Here is a 23,742-nt window from a genome sequence, read left to right as displayed (position 1 = left end):
AAAGATATGGTGATATACCAAAATACTCTTTAATATTGTGTATAATTAAAGAGTTGCCCAAGAAGAAAAGATGTTCTTTTTAAAAACAGACTAACAAAAACAATAAGACAAAGATATTAAAAAGTAAGAGCATAACATTCAAGAGGGGGGAAAACAAGACGAAGTAATATAAGGAAATAAAAACAGTTAGACAAACCCAAGTGTATTATAAACGTATTCCACACATATTAAATTGGGAGAATATGTAGATGAGTTTTGGCTACCAAAACACATTAAATTGGTTTTGACTTGATGATTTTTTTTCTAGAGATATTCTAGTACTAAAATGATTTATTGGTCAATCTAACGACAGAAAGTTTCTCATTTAATCCTAATGTTTCTTTTATGGTTTGGTTGGTATCTGTTTCGTGATGAACCATACAAAATGATTTTAAAAAAATAAAAATATGGTACGTTATGATATTTGGGTAGTTCAAAGTGGTCCCTTAAAAATAATCTCTTGAGTAAATTTGTTCTAATAAATTTGTCAAATCTTACCATTTTTGTCTCCGTTTAGTATTTTAACAAACTTTGATTGTAAGATTTAACTGGTCTGTAGAAAAAAAATAACCTGAAACTACAAATAGATCAAAAGATAGAAAAAAAGTTCCGCAAAAAGTGCATTAAACTCTAGATATGAATCAAAAATAAGAGAAACATTAAAATCAAACCTCAAAATATGAATACATATAAAATCCTATTTATTTTTTTCCCCATAATTACCAGCTTCATTTTTGAGTCCCTATTTTCAGCAATTTTTAGTTGATTTATCACCATAATGTACAACAATAAACAAAACATACAGCCTACAGGCCCGGCCTATACGAAAATTTCATATTTAAAATACCTACAAAAACCAAATGAGGGGCAAATAAAGGAAATTAATTTAACCAGTGATCAAAAAAAGAGAAGTTGATCCTTCACTGTTGTATGGGCACAAACATTACCATGAGGCAATCAAGGTTTGATTTCACTAACATGAATCTCATGATGAAAATATCATTTAGTCTTTTATGTGATAACAACTAGGAAAAACTGACAATTAGAAAATAGGACTAGATCCCTGCAGATTCCCCCGTCTGTACAACCACCATAACCCTTTTGTCCCAGAGTCTCTGCCACCATTCCTGACAAGGACCCAACAAGTATTCATAAAGGCAATTTCACCACTTGGATCCATTTTCTAGTACATTCTGGACATACCATACTGAACAGTCCCTACTTTCCTATGAGCTGCACCAGTGGTAGCTGCTGCAGCCGCAACTCCAATTCCACCATATTGAGATTTCGCCTGTAATAAATTTGTGTCTATGGTAATTCGGTCATCAACACGATCTGGTTTTGTAACTCCAGCTCGCATCATATAGAATGGGTTGCTATCAATATTTATAGCAATATCTGGGGCTAACTTGGCAGTCATGCCACATGGTGCCATTGGCTTTGCATGAGAATTCATATCCCTCTCTGTTTCAACCGGCCTTTCTTGCTTCACCACCCCACTTCTGTCGTAAGAGTACACTGGAGGCATAATCTGAGGGTCCCCTACCGCATTCCTGACTTGAGGTCTAGGATCATATTTTTCTTTATTTCCCGACTCATAAGTAAAACCTGGACCAACAACCTTTCCTGGTTTGGCTGTTGGATTTAAATAGAAGATTGAGAACCAGACGAGCATCATTAGAAAAATCATGTTTTTTATTATAGAAAGCCAAATTAGCAAAGTATTTCATGATTAATGGAAAATACCTAGGGCATTTCTTGGCTGAGCCTGTAGGGTTCTTGTTAGACTACTTGCAAGGCCATCAGAATCTCTGCAGTTTCTACTGCAAGACTCTTCACCATTTTGCCGGTCTCTCATATTGGCAGCAATAGGCTGTTCCTTCGAAAGGATTGGATTTGAATGTACAACTGTAGACCTGCAATAGAATCACAGTTTTATCATTTCTAACTTAAAATAACACCAAACAAACAAGTTGATATAATAAACTTTCTATTCATTCATCTTAAAAAGAGCAAACAGAAGGCCGACAAATATTGTACGATTGCATATATATTACATCTGAAGCCGAAATTAAGATGCATATGAAGCATGAATTTAATAAGCAAGCTAGTATTAGCATATCTGAACTAGCAACAGTCTGATTAAACATACTACGTAAATATATAGGAAGATGCAATTAAAACAGAATTACAACATAAGTGCATGGCATCCCAAGCTGAAACATCAAATGGTTTCCTTAATAGCACCAACAATCCAGTCAACTCAAATGCTTCATACCAAGTTGTCATATAAAGAAAAGATTTGAACTTATTCCTACATAATAGTATAGAGGAGGAAATTTGAGCATCAGGACCCATAATCACCTTGGAAGAGAGACATGCTTCCTGTCCATTGGAACCACTGGAACGCCATTACCACCGTTCTCTTCCAGGTGAGCAAACTGTTTCCTGAATTGATCAACAGCACTGCAAGGAAAAGCAATATCTAGTCAGTAAAACAAATCATTTGTTTTAACGGGTATGCCAATGAATAGATATCAAGAAAAAAGATACAACCTCGGATACAGAAAATTAGTCCTTTCTACACCATTCAAGTAATCCTTCCTCAGCTGAGGATGATATTCTAGTATCTCCCGGAATATTAATTCCCTGAGGTCCTCCTTCGTCACTCTTCGCCTCTCAAATTCAAACTCCATCTTTGAAATTGACTTGCATGATGGTTCCCTTTCAGATTTAGCCAGGCCCTTAAAATAAGGATCAGCTAGTGCCTGATTTGTTGGGTAGGCGGGGGTATTAGTAATTGCCATGCAAGAGAACAAATTATACTAAAACATCCTTAAGAAAAGTTTAAATAGTATGATTGGCATGATAGCACGAACCTCTTCAGCAGTGGGTCGGTCCTTGGGGTCAAAAGCAAGTAACCTTTCAAGAAGTTTAAGGGACAAAGGATCCGCATTTGGAAATTTCTGAGCAAAAGAAACAGGTTGCTTCTTTCTCATGCTAGTTAGGTATCTCCTAGCCTTGTCATTACGCACCTGCAACAACCACAAAAAGGATTAATGAGAAACAGAAGTTTTGAGGGAAAAATTGTCAAAACGTAATGTTAATATGAATTCACAAACACATTCATACACGAGAAATTGTATCCATTGAAGGCGTTCCAAGCAGATCAGTCATTAAATCCAGTTGGTGAACTACATTTTTTCCAGGAAAAAGCGGCTTCCCAGTGAGAACCTCAGCAAAGATACAGCCTATGCTCCATATATCAATTGCAGGGGTATACTGCAAGCAGAAAAACATCAAAATATGTATAGTGAGAACTACATGCACTGCAATGATTATGAACAAATTCCAAGAAAATTGACGCTCTACTAAGAAGGGTGATTGACCTCGCAACAGTGCAAAATATCCGTATTGCACAAGAGAATCAGCAATTCCATAAAAAAGGTGAAATGCAAAATGTTTAGCAAATGCAGCATGCAAACAATAATTCTGATCCATTAATAAGAAAGCTGTACCATCAGAATTCAGAAATATCACATGAGACATGCACATATACAAACATTTAAGGCCAACGCCACCCTAAGTTGAATGTATTAGAGACCAGGGAAGTAGATGCCTACCGCGAGATCTTTTTTTTTTTGACAACCTCGGTGTCCGGGCCAACTTGAGCACACCTCAACTAATTCTACAAGATACTTGCCACCTCCCACCAGCAACAGGTACCGGATAACTCTATCCACCAAGGTTAGGACAGATGGAAAGAAATCACCTAGTGTTTTGTCTTTATTGGGATTTGAACTTAAGACCTCAGGTTAAACCCACTTCATTGACCACTAGACCATACCCTTGGGTGCTATTAATCATAACAGGGAACAAATCAATGGGTTAAAATGAGAAATTCTTCTAGCTTGTGACAACACCTAACATACAACATTTCAATCTATTAACCAATGCATTGATCACATGTCAAGTTTTTTTGGACATCAAACTTTTTGTTTACTAGAAGTACAATAAAAAAAGAGTTAGATTAGAGAGAAAACAAACAACAAGAAGTTGTATTCCCATTTCTATCGATTTAATTTGATTCTTTTTTCCATAATCCTTTTTAAAAGAAGAATTCATATACTACGTGAAATTTTTCCACTGCAAACTGACAAAAGCATGATCAATATATTATATTGATGAAAGAATTTTCATGGATATCCTAACAATACCTTGGAGTAAAATGAACCGCATAACTCTGGAGCTCTATACCATCTAGTAGCTACATAATCCTGCAATTTTCACCAGTGAAGTTACTACAAGAGCGAAAACCAGTAAAGATGAATATAACATGTTGGTAATACATAATGCATTCAACAGATAAGTGGAGGAGTGGTGGAGGAAGAAATATGTGAACATATATAACTTTCAATATCACCTACCGTCCAAAATATTGTGGTAGGTGTATCGTTGAATGCAACTCTCGCCAATCCAAAATCACAGATCTTGAGCTTACAATTTGCATTTGCCAAGATATTTTTCGGCTTTAAATCTCGATGGTAGACATTAGCTGCAGCAAAACAAGAATCATCGTGATTATGACAACTCACATGAAATGACTACTGCACTTATTGATGCCAACAGGGCTGATCAGTGCCCCATTAAGACACATAAAAACATTAAAAAAATACTCCTTTCTGAAATTTGAAAGCAAGGGGAAATAGATTACGTGTAATATTATAAGCACTTAAAACTCTATGGGATCAAAAGATGCAGCAAGAGACCTGACTGATTTACCTGTGTGTATATATTTTAGGGCACGAAGCAACTGATAAAGGAAAAACTGATAATGTTCTCGAGTCAAGTCATCATTAGCCTTGATAACTTGGTGTAGATCTGACTCCATGAGCTCAAAAACAACATAAATATCTTTAAAATCCCTCCTTGAAGGTGGCAACATAATATGCTTGATTTCAACTATATCGGGATGGCGCAAAAGTCGCAAAAGCTTTATCTCCCGGAGGATCCGTGCCGCATCAGATATATGCTCAAAGATGTCATGAATTTTTTTAATTGCCACTTTTTCACCAGTGTGTGTGTCGATGGCTGAGCAAACAACACCATAGCTTCCTTTTCCTATGACTTCCTGAATTTTGTATCTATTTGCATCACCATATTCAGAGAAGAAGTCCATCTCAGCTGAACTCTGCAGCATGGTACATAAACTCAGATTATTCATTTCAGATAAAATAGATGAGCATTCAACATTGTTCATCCACAGGTAAAAGCAGCATCTAAGAGAATCCCTAATAAACAATCGTCATATTTCTTCCGTTCTATTGAGTTTTGCAACACTTCAGAAGAAAATGCACAAGATCACAACAATTGTCATTTACTAACATTTGTACAAACAGAGAATTTAACATACAAAAGTCACCCTTCCAAAATATTATTCAACAATATAGTACAGTCAAAACCTGAATGTTGGAAAATACCTTTTTTTTAATTAAGTAAAGCAAGGGTAATTCCAGATCACAATAGCATACCATACATAAAAAATATTACCTAATTTAAAGCAAGTAAAACAACTGCCACCTGCATGATTTCAGTAGTGGAATTGCATATACCTTTTTTAATTGTCTGCAAAACAACTTAATGAATTTACTTACTCATAGTAAACAAAATAACTAATGCAGGAAATAATCCATCCATCTTCTGAATTTTGAAGTGTCAGAGGATAATTTTAACTACAAAATAATCAACATACTTAAAGAATGATGATTGATCCATTCAAAGAACAACTCAGATAAATCCATCTACACAAAGTAACAATCAGAAACTTTTTAACTTATCAAATGATTGGAAAATTTTCATTCAGTTTTGGCGGTCTAGAGTACAAAAACATGCCTCTGAATCTCAGTTACAAATAAAAACAAAGATAGAAATAAACAAAAATACCCACTTGGCGCAAAAGAACCATTGTATGGGGGAAGGTACCAATTATCAACTCTTTTCAGCTATCACTCAAGAATAACAAAAGAAACCCACCTAATCATTTCACATCCAACCAAAAAAACAAATAGAATTCACCAAGAAAATCACCAAGAACCTAACAAATCCCAATCCCCAAATCACAAGAAAATAGAAAAGAAGAGAATAAACAATGTCACCGGTTTTCATAAAGATGATATCGTCACAGAACTCTTTGTGGCCACATTAATTCCATTAAGGTTACTTTCTTTTTTTCATTCACTCACTCTTTTTCTTTATTTCTGTGCAGCACACACTATTTTATTTACCTCCAATAGTACTATAATTCCTATTCCTATCCCTTCATTCCCTCTTTTGGTCTATCTACATTTCAGGGTAGGGTGGGTGGTACCGCTCTGCGGCCAATCTTCCTAACCGCGCGCGGGCCGGGCTTAGAGCGCGTGAAACTATTTCAGATGAATGGGGAATTACGTCGCTCATTGTTCTGCAGAATAAGGCTTAGGAGCTCTCTCTTTTAAGGCAGAGATCTCTCCATACCAAGAAAGCGAATCACAATGGATCCTAGGCCAGCAATAGCTATCTACCTAACATCTCTTTCTACCCAAGCGGAGCATCCACTATGAAAAACATGCTCAGGCCCAGAAGACGGATATTGAGGAGTTTACTATTGGTTTTAAGGTGCTTTTGACTATTAAAAAGACTTATTTGGAGACCAAGGCGAGGGGTCATTTTCGGCAACCAACCGAGGTCATGCAAGATTAGATCCACCTCGAGGCGAGGCGTGGAAGGCGAAATCCGTCTCTCTTTATAGATATTGAGTAGGTAGGATAATAAGTTGGGCTCTATCCTTCCCGCCCACCTCAAACATATCTGGAGGGAAGAATCCGAGGGTAACCTGATGATTAAGGGACAGGGACCAAACAGGCTAATCCCGTAGCAAGAAAAAAAGCAGAAAGGAACCGGGGTGGCCAGGTGTGAAGACTCCCGCTGAAAAACATTCTTTTTCCGACAAAACCTACCACCAAGCTTTGACAAGTCGCTAACTTGCTCAATTGCTTCAGCGGGAGCTACTGCCGGTATTGGAAATGTTTTCAGTTCCTTAATTCTGTTTGCGTGGATCACAAAATGGATCTATGATTTCAAGTGCACTCGTTCATCAATACTAGCGAGATTCCCACAGCTACGCTAATTCGTTAGGTATAACGTGTTTCGGTCAGCTTTAAAGGCTCAAAGAAGTCCTCTCATCCTGAGGTGAGGGTGGGATGCCTATCAAAATCAGAAAAGATGGAAAAGGCTATCTACGTCCAATTCAAAGTTTCTTGCATTTTTCACTTGAGTAGGCCTAGATTGAAAATTCCATTGAATCAAACCTCGCGCTACGGATAAGCCTCATTTCTAGGAAGCCCGAGGAAGACAAGTTGTCTCCACAAAGCAGAAAATGCCTCGGATATTTCATTAACGGCTACCTAGCCCAGGAAAGGAAAGGAAAAGAAAGGGCAATCCGGCTCGCAACCCTTCTCAACCTGTCTTTTCAGATTCATTCCCTTTCTCCGTTGACTTCAATTAGACCAGATCGCCCCAGAGAGGAACGGGCCTCCTTTTCAGTCGCCCTCTACATCGTTATTTTTTCCATAGATATCTAATTTATCTTGTCATTTCTTCTTTTTTGGTCTTTATTGATTTACATACTCATCATCATCCCGCCGCTCCTACCAACGCTTACTTACAACTAAGCATCATCCTTGTAGTAATCAAATAAATTGAGTTGTCAACATGAAAGCGTAAGAACTCAACGGGATTCCCAGCATCTCGCTTTGCTTTACATAGTGAAGCTTTAGCTTGCTTCTTTTCTCGATTGATAGAAGGACGGATAATTTGTTTTGAACCTTCCTCATAGGAGAAAGGGTGCGCGCTAAAGCTACACACGAAAAATGGTCTGTTTTGAGTGTTTGAAGTGGACGAACAATCAGCATACGTAATTGAGTTTCATGCCATCATGACTTTCTGCCCAGCAGCGCTGGAAACCACTTTCATGCGTCTTGGTTGTTGGTGGAGAAGAAAACTCGCCCGAAAACAAAGATTCCATTTTCAAAAGGTTTTTCAAATACTATTACAGCTAGTACAACCTTGAGGAATCGAGACTAAGGCTGTTCGTGCCCCTTTCTTTTGACGACCAAGGCACAATGGCGGATACTTCACCATAGATCGATCCAGTTCCGGTTCTTTTGTGGTGCACTCTCTTTATATTTCCAACACACAAGGAAGGACGCAGTGGGAAGGAAGCAACCCTAGCTTTGAGGAATCGAGACTAAGACTGTTCGTGCCCCTTTCTTTTGACGACCAAGGCACAATGGTGGATGCTTCACCATAGAATAGATCGATCCAGTTCCGGTTCTTTTTCGGTGCACTCTCTTTATATTTCCAACAAACAAGGAAGGACGCGGTGGGAAGGAAGCAACCCTAGCCTCTAACAAGAAAATTATTACATTTTCTATGACCACTGAACAATAACTTGGAAATCATGCTAGCAAAAGATCCAAAAAAAAACTGACCTCTTTTCCCTTTTTCCTTTCTCAATTATGGCTTTATTTTCTCATAGTAATAACAAGACCAAAAGAGATATAGATTGTAGTTTAAGCTTAAACTAGTAGTACAACAAACTGATTTGGTGACAAACACTAACAGACATATTGTTATACTCATTTATTATCTAATTTTAAGTCTACTAATGGTTGATGCCATAAGAGGAGAAGACAAGCAGTGCAATGCAAGTCGAAGCAAAATTAGTCATTTTGGGGCAGATCTTTTGTCCCAAAATACCAGTGGAATCTAATGTTGTAGCAAGTGCCTCGTCCAATTTTATCTCTTCCTATATTCGACTCACAGACTCCAGGAATATTCTCTAATTTTTTTTCCCTTAGTATATCATCTTTGTTCAAAAAACTGGAATTCAACTGAAACATGGTAAGAACTTGATGCTTTAATGAGGATTAAACATAGGAAACATGAATGTCACAAAAGAAAAGACGAAAGAATCACATTCCAAACAGATAGTCTCGAAAAAAGTAACCCACCTAATCATTTCACATCCAACCAAAAAAACAAATAGAATTCACCAAGAACCTAACAAACCCCAATCCCCAAATCACAATAAAATAGAAAAAAGCAAAAGGAACAACCACCGAAATCAGAAAACAATTCACAAACAATACGACGATAATCATAGCGATAAATCTCAGGCTAAATTACCAAAAGAGGAACAAAAATCTCACTTTCTTTCGGTGATCAGGCTGCATTTTTCTGACTAATTCCGAAACCCCACAAACCCAGCTATAAATTCGAATCGAGTGATCCAAAAAACCAACAGTCCACAATTCAAAAACTCAGCCGCATTTACCCCAACGTCCTCTGCTACGAATGGCGAAAGAACAGTCCCAGTCCCACCTAATCCTCTTCAAATTGTCCAAAACTGGTATTATTATTAACACCTTATCCTGATCCTTCATAAACTCTCCCTCAGCAAGGATCATAGAAATGGGTTCAACATTTCCACAAAATACCTCCTATAACAAAACCCTAAATCCCAAAAATCAAAATTGCAAGAACTCCGGAAAGGGATAATTAATAATGGAGTGTGAAATCGAGGAGATATGTGGATCTGAAGAAACCCTAGCTGGTGGGGAAGAGGGAGATCTGACACCGACAATTTTGAGGTGGGGTTGGGACTGTGGGGTGGCAGGGTTACAAAGAGAAAGAGAGAGGAGATATACAATACAAATATAGAGCAATATTTATTTGAATTATAAATAACCTCTCAACAAATTTTTTATTTTTTAAAGATTAAACCCGAGACCTCTTTTAAAAGATACAAACTCAATTTTTTAATTAAGAATGATCAATCATCTAATGTAGGGTTGCTTATGAATGACAATCGATTTAGTTTGATTTTAAAGTTTATTAATTTATCTTATCGATTATCGATTTGTAGACACGCTAAACTGTTTTTGAACTAATAAGATATTGACTTATCGATTATTAATTATTATGGGTTCGGTTATCGATTGAATCGTTAAGATTTGACATTAAAAAAAATTGAAAATCACTTTAGAAATAAGTTGACAAACCAAGTGAACCATGCAATTGACAGATTTCATCTTGCTTAAAAGCAAACACTGACACATTAGAATAACCAAGAGTTTGAGAGAACCAGAATTAAAAGTATGAAACTAAACCTTAAGTCAAAGACTTTATATATCGAATGGTAGAGTTATCGGCTAATCCGTTAAAAAAACTCAAATCGCTAAAAATCGATAACCCGATAATAAAAAATATCAAAATCGTTACCCAAAATTGTTGAACCAATAATCCATTAACAATAAATCAATAATTTTTTTTGATTTAAATTATCTTCTTTCATTCGATTTTGAATAGCCCTAGTCTTATCATAACTCATATTGATAATTATATAATAATATTACTATAATATAAAGTACTTTACGTATTATATTTTAGGTGCATGTGATGTGAGTGTATCTTATCTGGATACAATACATTTGTGACACCCAAGCGGCGTATACATTAAACACACGTAATAAGAAAAGAAAAAGGAAAAAACCTTAGATTTGATATTTTTATATAAATTTATGTTGATTAACAGCTTTGAAGAAGTAAATAAATATCAAAATGATTATTATTCCTTTAATTATAGTTGAAAAGTCTGTTTAAAGATGGATAACATAAATTTGATTCATTTTGATGTAAATAATAATTGCGATTAACTATTTTACGTTGTGCATTAAATGTGTGTTTATCCAATACTTTTACTTTAATCTTTGATGATATAGTATGGGTCGATTAGTTGTTCTGGTATCATATGTGGATTTATTGTATTAAAAATTCATATATTATATAATATTTTTTAAAAAAATATTTATTTATAAAATTATTTTCCGTCTTATTTAAAGGGTAGGAAAGCATACCCGTGATGATGAAAAGGAATTGGTTGCTTAAAAGACCACCACAAAATTGGTTGGTATGTTATTAGTTTGGAAAGTTGAGTAATATTGTGGTTGCATGCATCTTTCACCTTGGTCTACCACCAATAATTTATGATAATATGCCGAAATTTTATTTTTATTTTGTGAAGATAGAAAAAAAAAATATTCAAGTGTAGCAAATTAAAATAATTATGATAAAAAAAATATTCTATTTAATAAGAAAAATAGTATAGAGTATTTAGAGAAAATAACGGTAAATATAATAAAATAGTTTATAATCAAAACACTATAAACAATAAATGATAACAAATATCTAAATCAAAGCAAAAGACTACATGAATAAAAAAAGCACTTTGCTTTTTAAAATAAATTTTTTTGATGTAAATTCTACTTAATTAATCGGATCTCAAAATAGATATTATAACAAAAAAAAAAGGAAAAGGAACTCTTCGTGTTCATGCATCTCGTATGTTTTATTTGAGGGAAAAAAGATAAATATATTTCTGAACTTTCAAAAATGATATGTGTATATCCTCCGTTATACTACTAAGATACCAAAGTCCTTACCATCCAAAAAGTGGAACATTTGTATATTTTACACTAACGGACGGACATGTGTCCCCATCTTGTGCATCTATCTAATTATTCACTTAAATTTAATTCACAAAACAAAAACAACCCGAATTAAGAAGATCCTTCCAAATAATTATCTAACCCACCCACTCACTAACCCCTAGATAATTATTTGGATGAATTTTCTTTAATCTGTGTTGTTCATATTTTGTGGATTAAATTTAAGTGAATAATTGAATAGATGCACAAGTTAAGAACACATGTCCATTCATTAATGTGAAAGATACAAATATTTCGCTTTTTGACAATAAAAATTTTGATGTCTCAATTATATAACGACGGGTATACGCATATCATTTTTGAAAATCATTTTTCCCTTTATTTAATGCACAAGGTTAAGTAATATTTTGGCGTTACATTATGCTAGTATAATTTTTTTTATACAACAGTGAAATTGTTGTTGTTGAGGCAATACACTATTTTGGTAGATTAATAAATAGATAAAATACTATAATTTCCAAAATGACTGCTGTATATCGTCATTTACAAGATAATCAGTCAATTTGTTCGAGTTTTACGCGATAATTAAAAATTATATTAAATATTTAAAATAAATTTGTTCTAAATATCAAAAATATTTTAAGGATCTTATTTTATTTTCAAACTCAAATAGAAAAATTCAAGTTTTAGTTATTATTAATGATTATGAAGACATTAATTATATGATAATAATTTTGTAATTTTAGTCGAAATATCAGAAAGAAATTTCTTGTATATAGACAATAGCTCTGTATTTTGATTAAACAACAAACACAAATGCTTGCATTAAAATTAGAGTTAAAATGTGAGTTGACATCAATCTTAATAAAAGTTAGAGAAATAATTTTCAATACTTATGTATTATCCAAAAGCAATGAACCTACTATTTTTTAATTATTATTTTTATATAATATTTTTTACATCCGCATGTTCTTTTGATCTTCCTTAGGAGCATAACTATTGTGTTCTTTATCTCTTTTCTAACAATGTATTAACTACACTTTGATGAGTCTTTTTTAAAATCATTGTCTCCTCTATCTCTCATGTTTTTTTTTACATATAATTGAAATCTTAATTTCTTGATGATTATACATAACCTAATTAGTCTTTCAAACAAAAGTATTGTGGATCTTTATTATTATTGTACTTGTATGTTATAGATGTATTATTAAAACATAAGGTATTTCTGTTATTGTTATTGATTACAATCATAATTTAAAATAATAAAATATTTTTTTTAATTGAACAATAATCGTTAGGGTGAATTATTGATACACTTAAAAAGAAAAAAAATTGTATAACACAATATTAAAAATATTATAGAAAGTTTTTGACTTTTCAAACAAAATTAACGGAGTTAATTTCACAAATGATCATCAAGTTAAAGGTCTATTGTAGCAAAGTCATAGAATTAAATTTTGTATATAAAAAAAGAGAGAGTAAATACTCCAACATTTCCATACATAATAATCATCAAAAATTCATCTATTAAATGTAGAAAATTAAAAGAAGTTACAACATAAGATAAACTTGTCAAATAAGCACAATCATCTCATCAACAAAACAAACTAACTCATCATATCAATGCATAATAAACGAAAAATTACATACAAAAATGAAGCAGAAATTTTAAATTGTGTACTGCAATTACGTACAAATATGAAAAGAAAAAATATATTTTGGTATTTAGTTTAAATTTATAATTGAAGATTGATATCTCAATTTTTAAAAATATAAAGCTGGAAAATAAAAAATTGATGTAGCACCTCTTTTTAGCCAGAATTATCATTTATCTTTTGTCGATTTTTGAACTTTTTTTCTTTCTTTTGATCTATAAAATATGCAATATATATATATATTTAAAACACCTTATGATCGGGCCTTCTCCGAACCTTGCGCATAGCGGAAGCTTTAGTGCAACCGGTTTTTTTTTTTTTTTAATTATGTAAACAAAGACAAAATTTCAGAGGCAATGGCAGTGCCATGAAATTAGGGAACACAGGAAGGGTGTTTGAAATAAGATAAAGAGTAAAACAAACATGGAATAAACATGTTATGTGGGTGGAAAAAACAGAGCTGGTGCCACATCAGTTCACAGCTTCCAGAGCAGAATAACACATATATTATTTTCTTTTTCATTCCTAATTATTCATATTAAAATTTTAATTCATTTAAATTTATATCATGTAAAATTCATTTTGAAAGAATCACTTCTAATGCAAATTTTTCACTTTTTAAGTTTGAATTTAAAACTTGTATAAAAAAAATATCATATCTATTCCACCACAATCTTCGTCGACATATTACTCCCAATCACAATTAGGTGCAATGATGAGAAAAATGAGTGACACCAACCTGCCAACTGTCAGAGTATTTTGTATTATATATTGTGTCGGTTCCAACATGTTTAACTCTCTGTTATTTCCGAAAATGCAAGAAAATTGAATTTTTAAAATGTATTTAACAGAATGACAACTTGAAAGATTCATTGGAGTTGCAACTTGATTGAAATGGATTGTATTCTATTTCATTTTAATGTGACAGGACAAAATTTAAATATATCATCTACATTAATAATAGATTAACATATAAGCTCAAAATTAATTAAGATTCATAATAAATTTTATAATAAAATATGAAATTATTATTTTTATCTAGCCAATCAAACGTGTTGTAAAGTTTTGCTGACGTTGATTTCTTGATTATTACATTGAATATTCGATATGGATAAAATAATCAAGTAGATCTAATAGTTAAGTGATAAAGAACTCAATTCTTATTTGTTTGGTAAAATTATTTTTTTTGTCGGTTCGAAAAGTATTTATATCTTTTAATATATGAAACTAATCAATTTTTACAATTTCCATGTTGTTATTGACATAATTTGCTGCGAGCCCCACATGATTCAAAACAATATTTTTCCAACAAAAATCCACTTGATTCAAAACAAGTTACTATTGTTTGGTATTTAATACATATTTAACTTATTATTGAGTTGATTGAGCAGATGGAAATTGCATGTTAGAAACATTCGGTATATTTTCATAATTGAGTTTATCGCATGAGATTTAATTAGTATAATATATATAGTTTTAGCTATATAATTTACAAGTTATTATATCGAAATGAAATTTTATCTTGCTGCGCACTCTAAAATAAAATTATTTGTGAAAAGTCTAACTGCTACTCTGTTTTAACTATGTTTCCGTATTCATTTGTCATTTATGCTATTAAAATTAATCAGAAACATGCCCTCACAGGACTAAGTACTTCAAAACAAACCAATATTATAATATAAACTCCTAATCATGCTCATTTGACATTAACATGTCAAGAAAATTGGATTTTAACCAATGATATTATGGGGATTAATTAATTTTCCAGCTGGCTATTAAAAAGCGTCGTCATTAGAGAGTTGTCAGGCACAACACAGTATACTAATTAATCATTGTAATTAGCAAAACTAAGGAGTTTGTCGATATTAGCAATCTTTTTAATCAGTTGATTAAATGAATAATAAAGCAGCAAAAGGGGTTGGTGTGAAAGTGATGTCTTTCTTTTCATTAAATTAATTAATTAAGGAAAAAGGGTTAAATATATTCATTTACTTTTGTTTATTAGTTAAGTCTGTTTTAAATCATAATATAGGACGAAATATACACCTATCGTTGTTAAAGTTAACTTTAAGATAAGCCCATGTCAAATTTGGATAAGATCGAAGTCACGTGGCATGCCACCTCACTACCATTTTTTTCCTTTTCAATTTTTATTCTTTTTTCTTTTCTCCTTATTCATTTACAAAATGTACAATAACATATTTACGGTAGTCCACAAGTGAGGTTCTGATAGTTAGGTGATGTGTATACGATCTTATTTATTTTTTATATAGATAGTGATGTTATTTTCGAGATATATTCTCGAGTAAAATAAAATATATTAGAATATGTATGAAAAAAGAAATACGCCTCTCTATTTCTATGAGGTAGTAGTAAAATCTGCATACATCTTACCTTTTCTATACCCTACTTGTGAATTTCACTAAATATGTTGTTATTGTATGAAAAAAGAAATACAATAAAGATGAACTATTACAATAACAAATAATATGATAATTAAATGACATGAAATATTTCCTAACTTTAAAATTACATGATTACAATTTACACAAATAGTGAAAAGCACTAGAGACTGATAAAAACAAAATTATGATAATTTTCATACTCCTAAATTAACGTGAAATGATAGGATTTGGGTCATCAATTATTTGTTCTAAAAGTAAAAGTTACTGTAATAATAGATTCTGTCTGCACAATTTTATTATAGCAACAGATACATATGCATGCAATTTGCTAAATTAATCAAGTAGATGAAATCTCAACAGTGTTTATATATGGGCTAATTGATTAAGCACAAAAAGCAGATTCCATGTCCCTTTCATAGAACATACAATTGATATATAGTTATGGTAAAGTTGATAATATTTACAAATAAAGGGATCAAAGTTGCACATTTTAATTAATTAAAAATTACATATATTTAATTAAATAGTATATGAATTAAAATCAGAATTAAGGAACCAAGAGTATTCACCCAAAAATTTATTGGATAGATACTTTCTTCCTAATAAAGATAGAAACCCACAACCTACCAAAATTGTTATATAATGAATTATCTTAATCAACTTTAGCATGGGTCGATATCATGTATAGTGGAACAACTAATTACTTACCAACACGAGTGGCATCGAGATGATTTATTTAGGATGTTTATTTTTAATTAAAGATAGAGTATTTGAGTTTTAGAAATGAAAAAAAAATCCTTAAAAATGTTTTTTTATTAGAAATTGATCCTTCAATGCGAAATTGAATATGGTGCAACTACTGACACCAAATCACAATAGGTAGGAATTTTAAAGGGAAACAAAACCATGTGCTAAAAAAAGTAGGATGAAAGTTGAATTATCTAAAAGACTCATTTCGTTTAAATTGTGGAGGCTGAATCATTTCTTTTCTTGTTGCCTAAAAATCTAGTAGTAGTAATTTTAGCAGATATAAGCTAGTTTGAATAATACAATTATGAAAAAAAATCCATTTGCTTTAAAAAAAAGCGGAAAGTAAGTTTATTATTTTATTATACTCGATTTAATTTAAGAATTCGAAAATAAAGTAATGTCTTGTTCAGATAGTTCAATTGAAATAGTATCTGAAAATGATATTTTTTTTATTAAAATAATATTCTTGCTTATTTCAATGATTCACGATAAAAAAAAAAGAGTTCAAACATTTTTAGATATGAGGCTATAAAAACACATTCAGTCATTCAAGAAAAAAATTGATTGAGTATCGAGGAGTCAAGAAATTTAGGTCAAAATATCAAATGAAAGTAGATGATCGATCATCTCTTGATTTCTATTTATTCAAATTTTAGTATTTTTAGTTGATACCTTATGAAATTAGTCTAGGGACAAGGAATCTAATTTGAACACCGCGACTATAAAATAAAAGATTCATTTACTTTAAATTGTGAAAGTGGTATCATTTCATGTTGCCTTCAAATTTTAATAGATATTTTGTCAAATTTGTTGGGGCATATGAAAATTGATGACGATGATAATAATAATAAATTTAGTAATTTGACCTTTCACTTGCTTTGCTTCTTTAATTCTTTCCTCCTCCCCTCTTTTTTTTTTTTTAACCTTTTTGAAACACCAACTTTTTTTTTTCAATAAAGAAATGTGCTATCTGTTTCTTCAAGTTTAGACAAATGAAGCTGAAAATTGGTAGGAACAAAGCACAAAATGTTGCACTTTTTTTTTTGGAGCTTCTGGTGAAAAGGTCGTGTTGAGTGAAAACATCGCAACTATAGAAAAATAATATTTTTTCGTTGACAAGGAAACCACATGCGCTATTCTTTAGTTATGCATATGATAAATCCTGCTTCACTTGTAAACTACATAGGAGATAAGTCTCGTACGAGAGCTTGACTAAGAAAGCATGCAAGGAGTTTAGAATTTTGAGAACCTTCATTTGAAAGATCACATGCTCAATCAACTCGATCACCCGTATGAATAATTTTTTGTTTTTATTTTATTTTTACAGCTTGGCTAAGTTTTTTTTTTTTTGAGTTGATAAAACTGTTTGGCCAGGTGTCAATAGCATGATTTTAGTCCTATAAAAAGTTCAAATATCTAAATAGCCTGTATAATTTAGATGGACTTATAGCTAACGAATTATAATAAGTCACAAGTTAGGTTTGGGCGTTTGGCTGAGCTATTTTCAAGTCTAGTCTACTAAATGGGTACATACCACTTGCATTGCCTATTTGCTTGACTTAGTTTAAACAGATAGAGTTATTTAGAGCTAGTGATCATAAGTCTCAGCAAGTTCTCCATGGGTACCCTGTGGAATAGTCGAAGTTTTCATGCATAAGTAATTAATTCGAACATAATTGATATTAGGAAAAAATATTTAACTACACACTTTTTTTACCATATTTTTTATTTTTCATACCGTTTCAAAAAATATCAAAAATCCTTTTTTGCTCATATTATCCCCTTTTCATACATCAATTCAAAATATTATATCCATAATTTTTCTTCATTTTTTCACACCACAGATCTCTTCATAGTTACATCCATAAATCAATTTTTAAATTTTAAATTTTTTCTCTTTCCAATTAATGATTTCAAGTTATTCAAGAGGTACTCTTCAAATTTTTTTAAAAAGTTTTTTCATCTTAAAAAATTGCGGATACATATGGATGAAGGTTGATTTTTGTTATTTATCTTTTTGTGATACATATAGGTTAACATTTTTAATGTATTTAATTATTTTTATTTCTTAAATTAATATATAATGCCTTCATTTCAACATTATGATACATTATATTTGAATTGTGTTTTCGAGATGGATAGATTTATCATGATACATTACTATTTATGTATCTTGTTTAAATTGTTAAGTATTATATTTCTACTAGATATATTAAATAGGTAATTGTTGCACATAAGATGTTACATTTGAGATAGATACATTACCGTGTGGTAGTTGATATGTATCCGATACATTTATTATAAATTTAAATTTATGTATCATGTCCAGAACTCATGTGCATCGGAAAAAGATTACAACAAAAAATAAAAAAAAATAAATAACCAATTGCTCTATCAATGTTGTGTCATATACATAACTATAAATATGATACAAACTGTCATTGTTATAAAAACATTAGTGTTATATATCAACAATTATATTTGATAATGTTTACAGATACAGAACCTTCTAGTTGAATAAGTTTGGGTGTATATATCTGGTAGTGAAAAACAACAAAATTTGTAATAGTTATGTACATACTAATTTGTATATTAATAAATTAAGGTATCAAAACTAATATTTGAACACAATGCATTGTGCATGATAAAAATGTAATTATCATAATATTGAAACAAAGACATTATACATTAATTTCAGAAAGAAAAATAAGTAGATACATTAAAAATCTAAACATATATGTATTACAAAAATATGAACAACAAAAAATCAAAAAAAATCAACAATCTGATTTGTTGAAAACAAAAAAAGGGATGACGAAATCCTTCTACACTTTCTTCTTTGATCTATATCAACTCCCATAGAATTTTTTTCACTTTTAACAATGACATCATCCATGGATCTCGACTCACAGCCCTTACCGGAGCTACTAGCAACTAGACCTTTTCACCTCCTTTTTTTAGGCGTTTTTTCTGCAGTCGATTTTTGAAGTCGAAGATGCATCATTCTTCAAGTAATTAGGTAATCACAATACTCAAAGATAGAGCATTATCTGTATGTATCAAAAAATTATAGATGAAAATGCTAAAAAAAATAAAAAAAATTTGATATTTTCCCCTACTCTTTTCAACTTATCTCAGACTCCATTCGAGGACGAATGTTCCAAGGGAGAGATATTGTAACACCTCTGAAGTTCTAAGTCCATATCAAACCTTACTTATTAGAACCTAAGAGATTAAGTGGTTAGGAATATGTAGAAAATTTGACTTTTACGGACATCATATATGTGTTGTAAAAGGAACCACAAATCGTAATTGAGCTTATGAATCAAACTTTAGAGACTTGGATTTCACCCTGAGTTTCATGAAGCCAAATCACGAGTCGTGAATCAAACTACGGATCATGGATTGGACTCTTGGAATGAACTTCAGTAACTAGATTTTTAACTAGCATTTATGGACCCAGTCTACGGTTTGTAAATAGAACCATGAATCATATATTGATCTCGTAGATGGAAATTTAGATGCTCAATATTTAACTTGATATTTACGAAATAAATTTGAATTGTTTGAAGTTCCTAAAATTTTAAGAGAGATTGGTATCAATTTGTTTTTCATGATTTATGGAACTAACATTTAATTTTACCTTTTATTTCCTTTTTAAGCTTAACAGACAATTTGTAATGTATCAATATTTATGTATCCTGATGACTATTATGTATCCGGATGGGACAAATTTGAAGGGATTTTTGTAAATTGATAAAGAATAGGAATGAAATGTAATTTGTTCCTTACCCTTTGTGATTTGTAAAAATTACACTTGATATTAAACAAATAGAGTTATGTAGAACCAAAAAGTTATGGCCCATACCCTTGAGATTGGATCAAAGTAAAACCCATGTTCTTGGAGACAAATTTGGGTCATCTGGACTATCTCTCTGTTGGGCTTTATCGATTGCACTTTGAGTTTGCAGGCCCAATAAAAGGAATTATATTGTGAAAAAATTTAAATGTCATATTTAATATAAAAAATTTCGAGTTGTGACAGTAGATTATAACTTTCAAGTTGTCGCAGTTAAAAACTTTCAAGTTATAACATACTTTAAAATTTTATTCATTAATTAAAGAATTAATAAACTAAATAAAGAAAATTGTGATAAATTAACGAAAATGGTAATATATATATTAATGGTAATACATAATTAACATTCAATTAGAACTCTAATAACTGATTTTGAAATTAAATTCCTTTATTTTCTCAATCAGTTGAAAATCTGGTAGATATATTCCAAAATTGAAATTTTTATTTGATTTTTTGTCTCCAACGTATTCTCTCTCTCCTCCATTCAACGACTTTTCATCATTTTGAAATTTTTTTATTGGAATTATCATTAAAAGTGAAAAGTTTTTATCAATATTTATTCAACATAGTGGAAGATGAGATTCTACAAGTGCGTTATTCGATGTTTTGATTTCTGGTCTCATTAAAAAAGTTTGTTTGCGATAAAAAATTTCATTTGTTTTTGTTGAATGTATAGTTTTGACTGTTCATGATTTATAATGTTAAATTCATTTTAACGTATCATGAATTTTGTACTAATTCAGTGGACGTAAGAGTTAATAATGAAATAACATTTTCGGCATAACGTTAGTGATAGACAATTTTTTTTCTTCATACAATTGAAAATCGAGGTTCAATTTATGTCTAACAATAGTTGAAATAATTTGTGTGAATCTAGTGTGTATTAATATTGTATATAATTTGATTAAATAATGAGTTGTAAGTATGAGTTGTGTAAATTTAGTATGTTGCGATGTTAATAATTTGTATGAAAGTAACATAATTTGATTAAATAATGAATTGTAAGTATGAGTTGTGTTTTTCTTGTTTTTGTATATCCATGGTATAATAGTGTTTTTTGTGTTTTTAGTTTGGAACTATGCATGATCGTTACTTTTTGGTGATGGTAATTTTTGTATGAATTTGTAATTAAATTTGAATTTTTTTACTAAGTATGTGGGGTTGGTTGATATGCTTGTTGTATAAATAATGTATAAATTTTATATATGTTGAATTAGTGGTATGAATTTGTCATGTTGTAACCGATGAACTTAAGCGGTATATTGTGTGTATATGTACCAGAAAGTGTAGTTGTGGCCGCTTTCAACTTGATGAGATACCTTGCGGTCATGCCATTGTTGTTCTTAGATACAGACGCCTGCATGAAGACGATTATTGCTCTCCGTATTACAATAATAAGAATTTTAAAGATGCATACGCAATTTCAATTGAGCCTCTTCCATGCAAAAGTACTTGGGATATACCAAAATACTTGCTGGAACCTAAATTGATGCCGCCTGAATTTAGGAGAAAGATAAAGAGACCAGCTACTATATGTTGAAAGAGAGTTGGTGATGTTAAATTAAAGAACACTAAAGTCACCTGCAGCACATGTCATCGAGAGGGTCACAACAGGAAGACGTGAGGGAATTATGTCCTGAAAGTTAGTTAAGAATTATTATGTTTAGATTTATTTATTTTGACAAACACGTGTTGGTATTTTTTGGTGCTCTTTTGGTAATGAATTTATAATTAATTATGTCATGTTAGTTTTTTTTTGTGTATGAAACCTGATTAATGTCAATTGTATCATATTATTTATTGACTGTTGGACGTAATAAGTTTGGTATAAACTTAGCTTTAATTTGGAATTTAATTAAGTTTGCATCCCGTTTGTAGGCTTAAAAGTATACTCGTGTATTATTGTGTATGAATCTAACTCTTAAAATGAAAATTAAGTATAACAATATGTAAAAATAAAAAAATTTATTGTTGATGATACACTGGCATACGAGTTGAAAAACACTTAGTGGTAATATAACAAGAAACTTGGTCAAAACAATCTATGAATATGGTATTCTATAAAAGAACTAAACTGTAATATCATATGAAATTTGTATGAAAACTGAATTTTCATATAAATTTGAAAACTGTATTATATAAATGAGCTGAACTATAATGCCAATATGATGCCTGTATGAAAAGTGAATTCTCATTATTTCATGCGATTTTTATTTTTGTGTATGAAACCTATTTAATCTCATTTGTATCATACTATTTATTGATTGTTAAACGTAATAAGTTTGGAATGAACTTAGCTTAAATTTGAAATTTAATGAAGTTTGTATCCCGTTTGTAGGCTTAATAATATATTGGTGCATTATGGTGCATGAGATCTAAATCATAAAATAAAATTTAAGTATAATAACATGTAAAAATATAAAAAAATATTTTTTGATATCACACTGGCATACTGATTGAAAAATTTGTTAGTGGTAACATAACAAGAAACTTAATTGAAACAACGTATGAATATAGTATCCCATATCATAATTGAACTGTAATAGCATATAATTTTTTTATGAAAATTGAATTATAATAAAACTTTGAATATTGTATTCTATAAAAAAACTGAACTATAATGTCAATATGAAACCTGTATGCAAACTGAATTCTAATAATGTCATGTGAACTATAATTTCAATATGAAACTTGTAAGAAAACTAAAAGTTATAATTTCAAGAAACTATTGTCATATAACTGAAAAACATAAGTAACAGTTGATTCTTTAAACATCAAAAATCATACTACGAATGAAGGAAGATGTACTAACCTAAGAAAAAAAAGTGACAGTTGATTGTTTATATCAAAAAACATGCTACCATTAGATGGAAAAAACTAGTTAAACAACAAAACAAAAGTAAAAGTTGAGAATATCCTTCATCTGGAAACTGGTCGTATTTGCCTTGGCATAGGAAAATTAGTGGTGTCCGGAGCCTGCTCTCTTGATACGCATGGTCGACCAAATCTGCTGGCAACAATCCCAGTTACCTCGTTTCTCATTTTTTTGACTAGTATTTGGATTAATATATTAAAACTTGATTGCTTAATCTCTACCGTAGCTTCGTCCTTTATAAATCGGGGACTCTGTCGAGGTATATGATCAACTTTTTGGATTTTGTTCATATATAGAACTCTTCTATACACGAATTGAAAATTGCAGTTTTAAAAATGGTGGAGTCTGAAGAAATCTTGAGGAAGACAGATGATATTTTCTTTGACTATCTTTGAACAAATTAAAAAATGAGAAATTACAGAGAAGTTGAAGGAGGTAGTTGTATTAGCGATGTGAGGGTTGGGAGTGGGAGGCGTGTGTCAGTTGAAAAAGGAAAAGTGATTTCTTGATTGTAGTGAATATTATTACACATAATTAATGCACCAGTTTTTACTTTCTCTTTCTTATTAATGGTGAAAAAATTAAATATGTTTAAATAATTAATTTAAATAGT

The 23,742-nt window shown here is 31.2% G+C and overlaps 1 protein-coding gene across 1 annotated transcript; it reads right to left on the bottom strand.

Annotated features, from left to right (window-relative positions):
• Positions 1-900: 900 nt before the first annotated feature.
• LOC129891426 (mitogen-activated protein kinase 20) lies at positions 901-9,797 on the bottom strand. The gene is made up of 10 exons (XM_055966787.1): positions 9,288-9,797; positions 4,822-5,230; positions 4,467-4,594; positions 4,257-4,316; positions 3,172-3,321; positions 2,919-3,074; positions 2,596-2,807; positions 2,404-2,505; positions 1,786-1,955; positions 901-1,674 (listed from the first exon to the last, which is right to left on the bottom strand). Exons 1-10 carry the CDS (start codon positions 9,309-9,311, stop codon positions 1,223-1,225), a joined length of 1,863 nt encoding a protein of 620 aa, XP_055822762.1. The 5' UTR covers positions 9,312-9,797; the 3' UTR covers positions 901-1,222.
• Positions 9,798-23,742: the final 13,945 nt, after the last annotated feature.

This window comes from Solanum dulcamara, chromosome 6 (assembly GCF_947179165.1).
Source record: "Solanum dulcamara chromosome 6, daSolDulc1.2, whole genome shotgun sequence".
Lineage (NCBI taxonomy): Eukaryota > Viridiplantae > Streptophyta > Magnoliopsida > Solanales > Solanaceae > Solanum > Solanum dulcamara.
The sequence above is the reverse complement of the archived record's forward strand: the minus strand, read 5'-3'. Positions and strand labels throughout refer to the sequence as shown.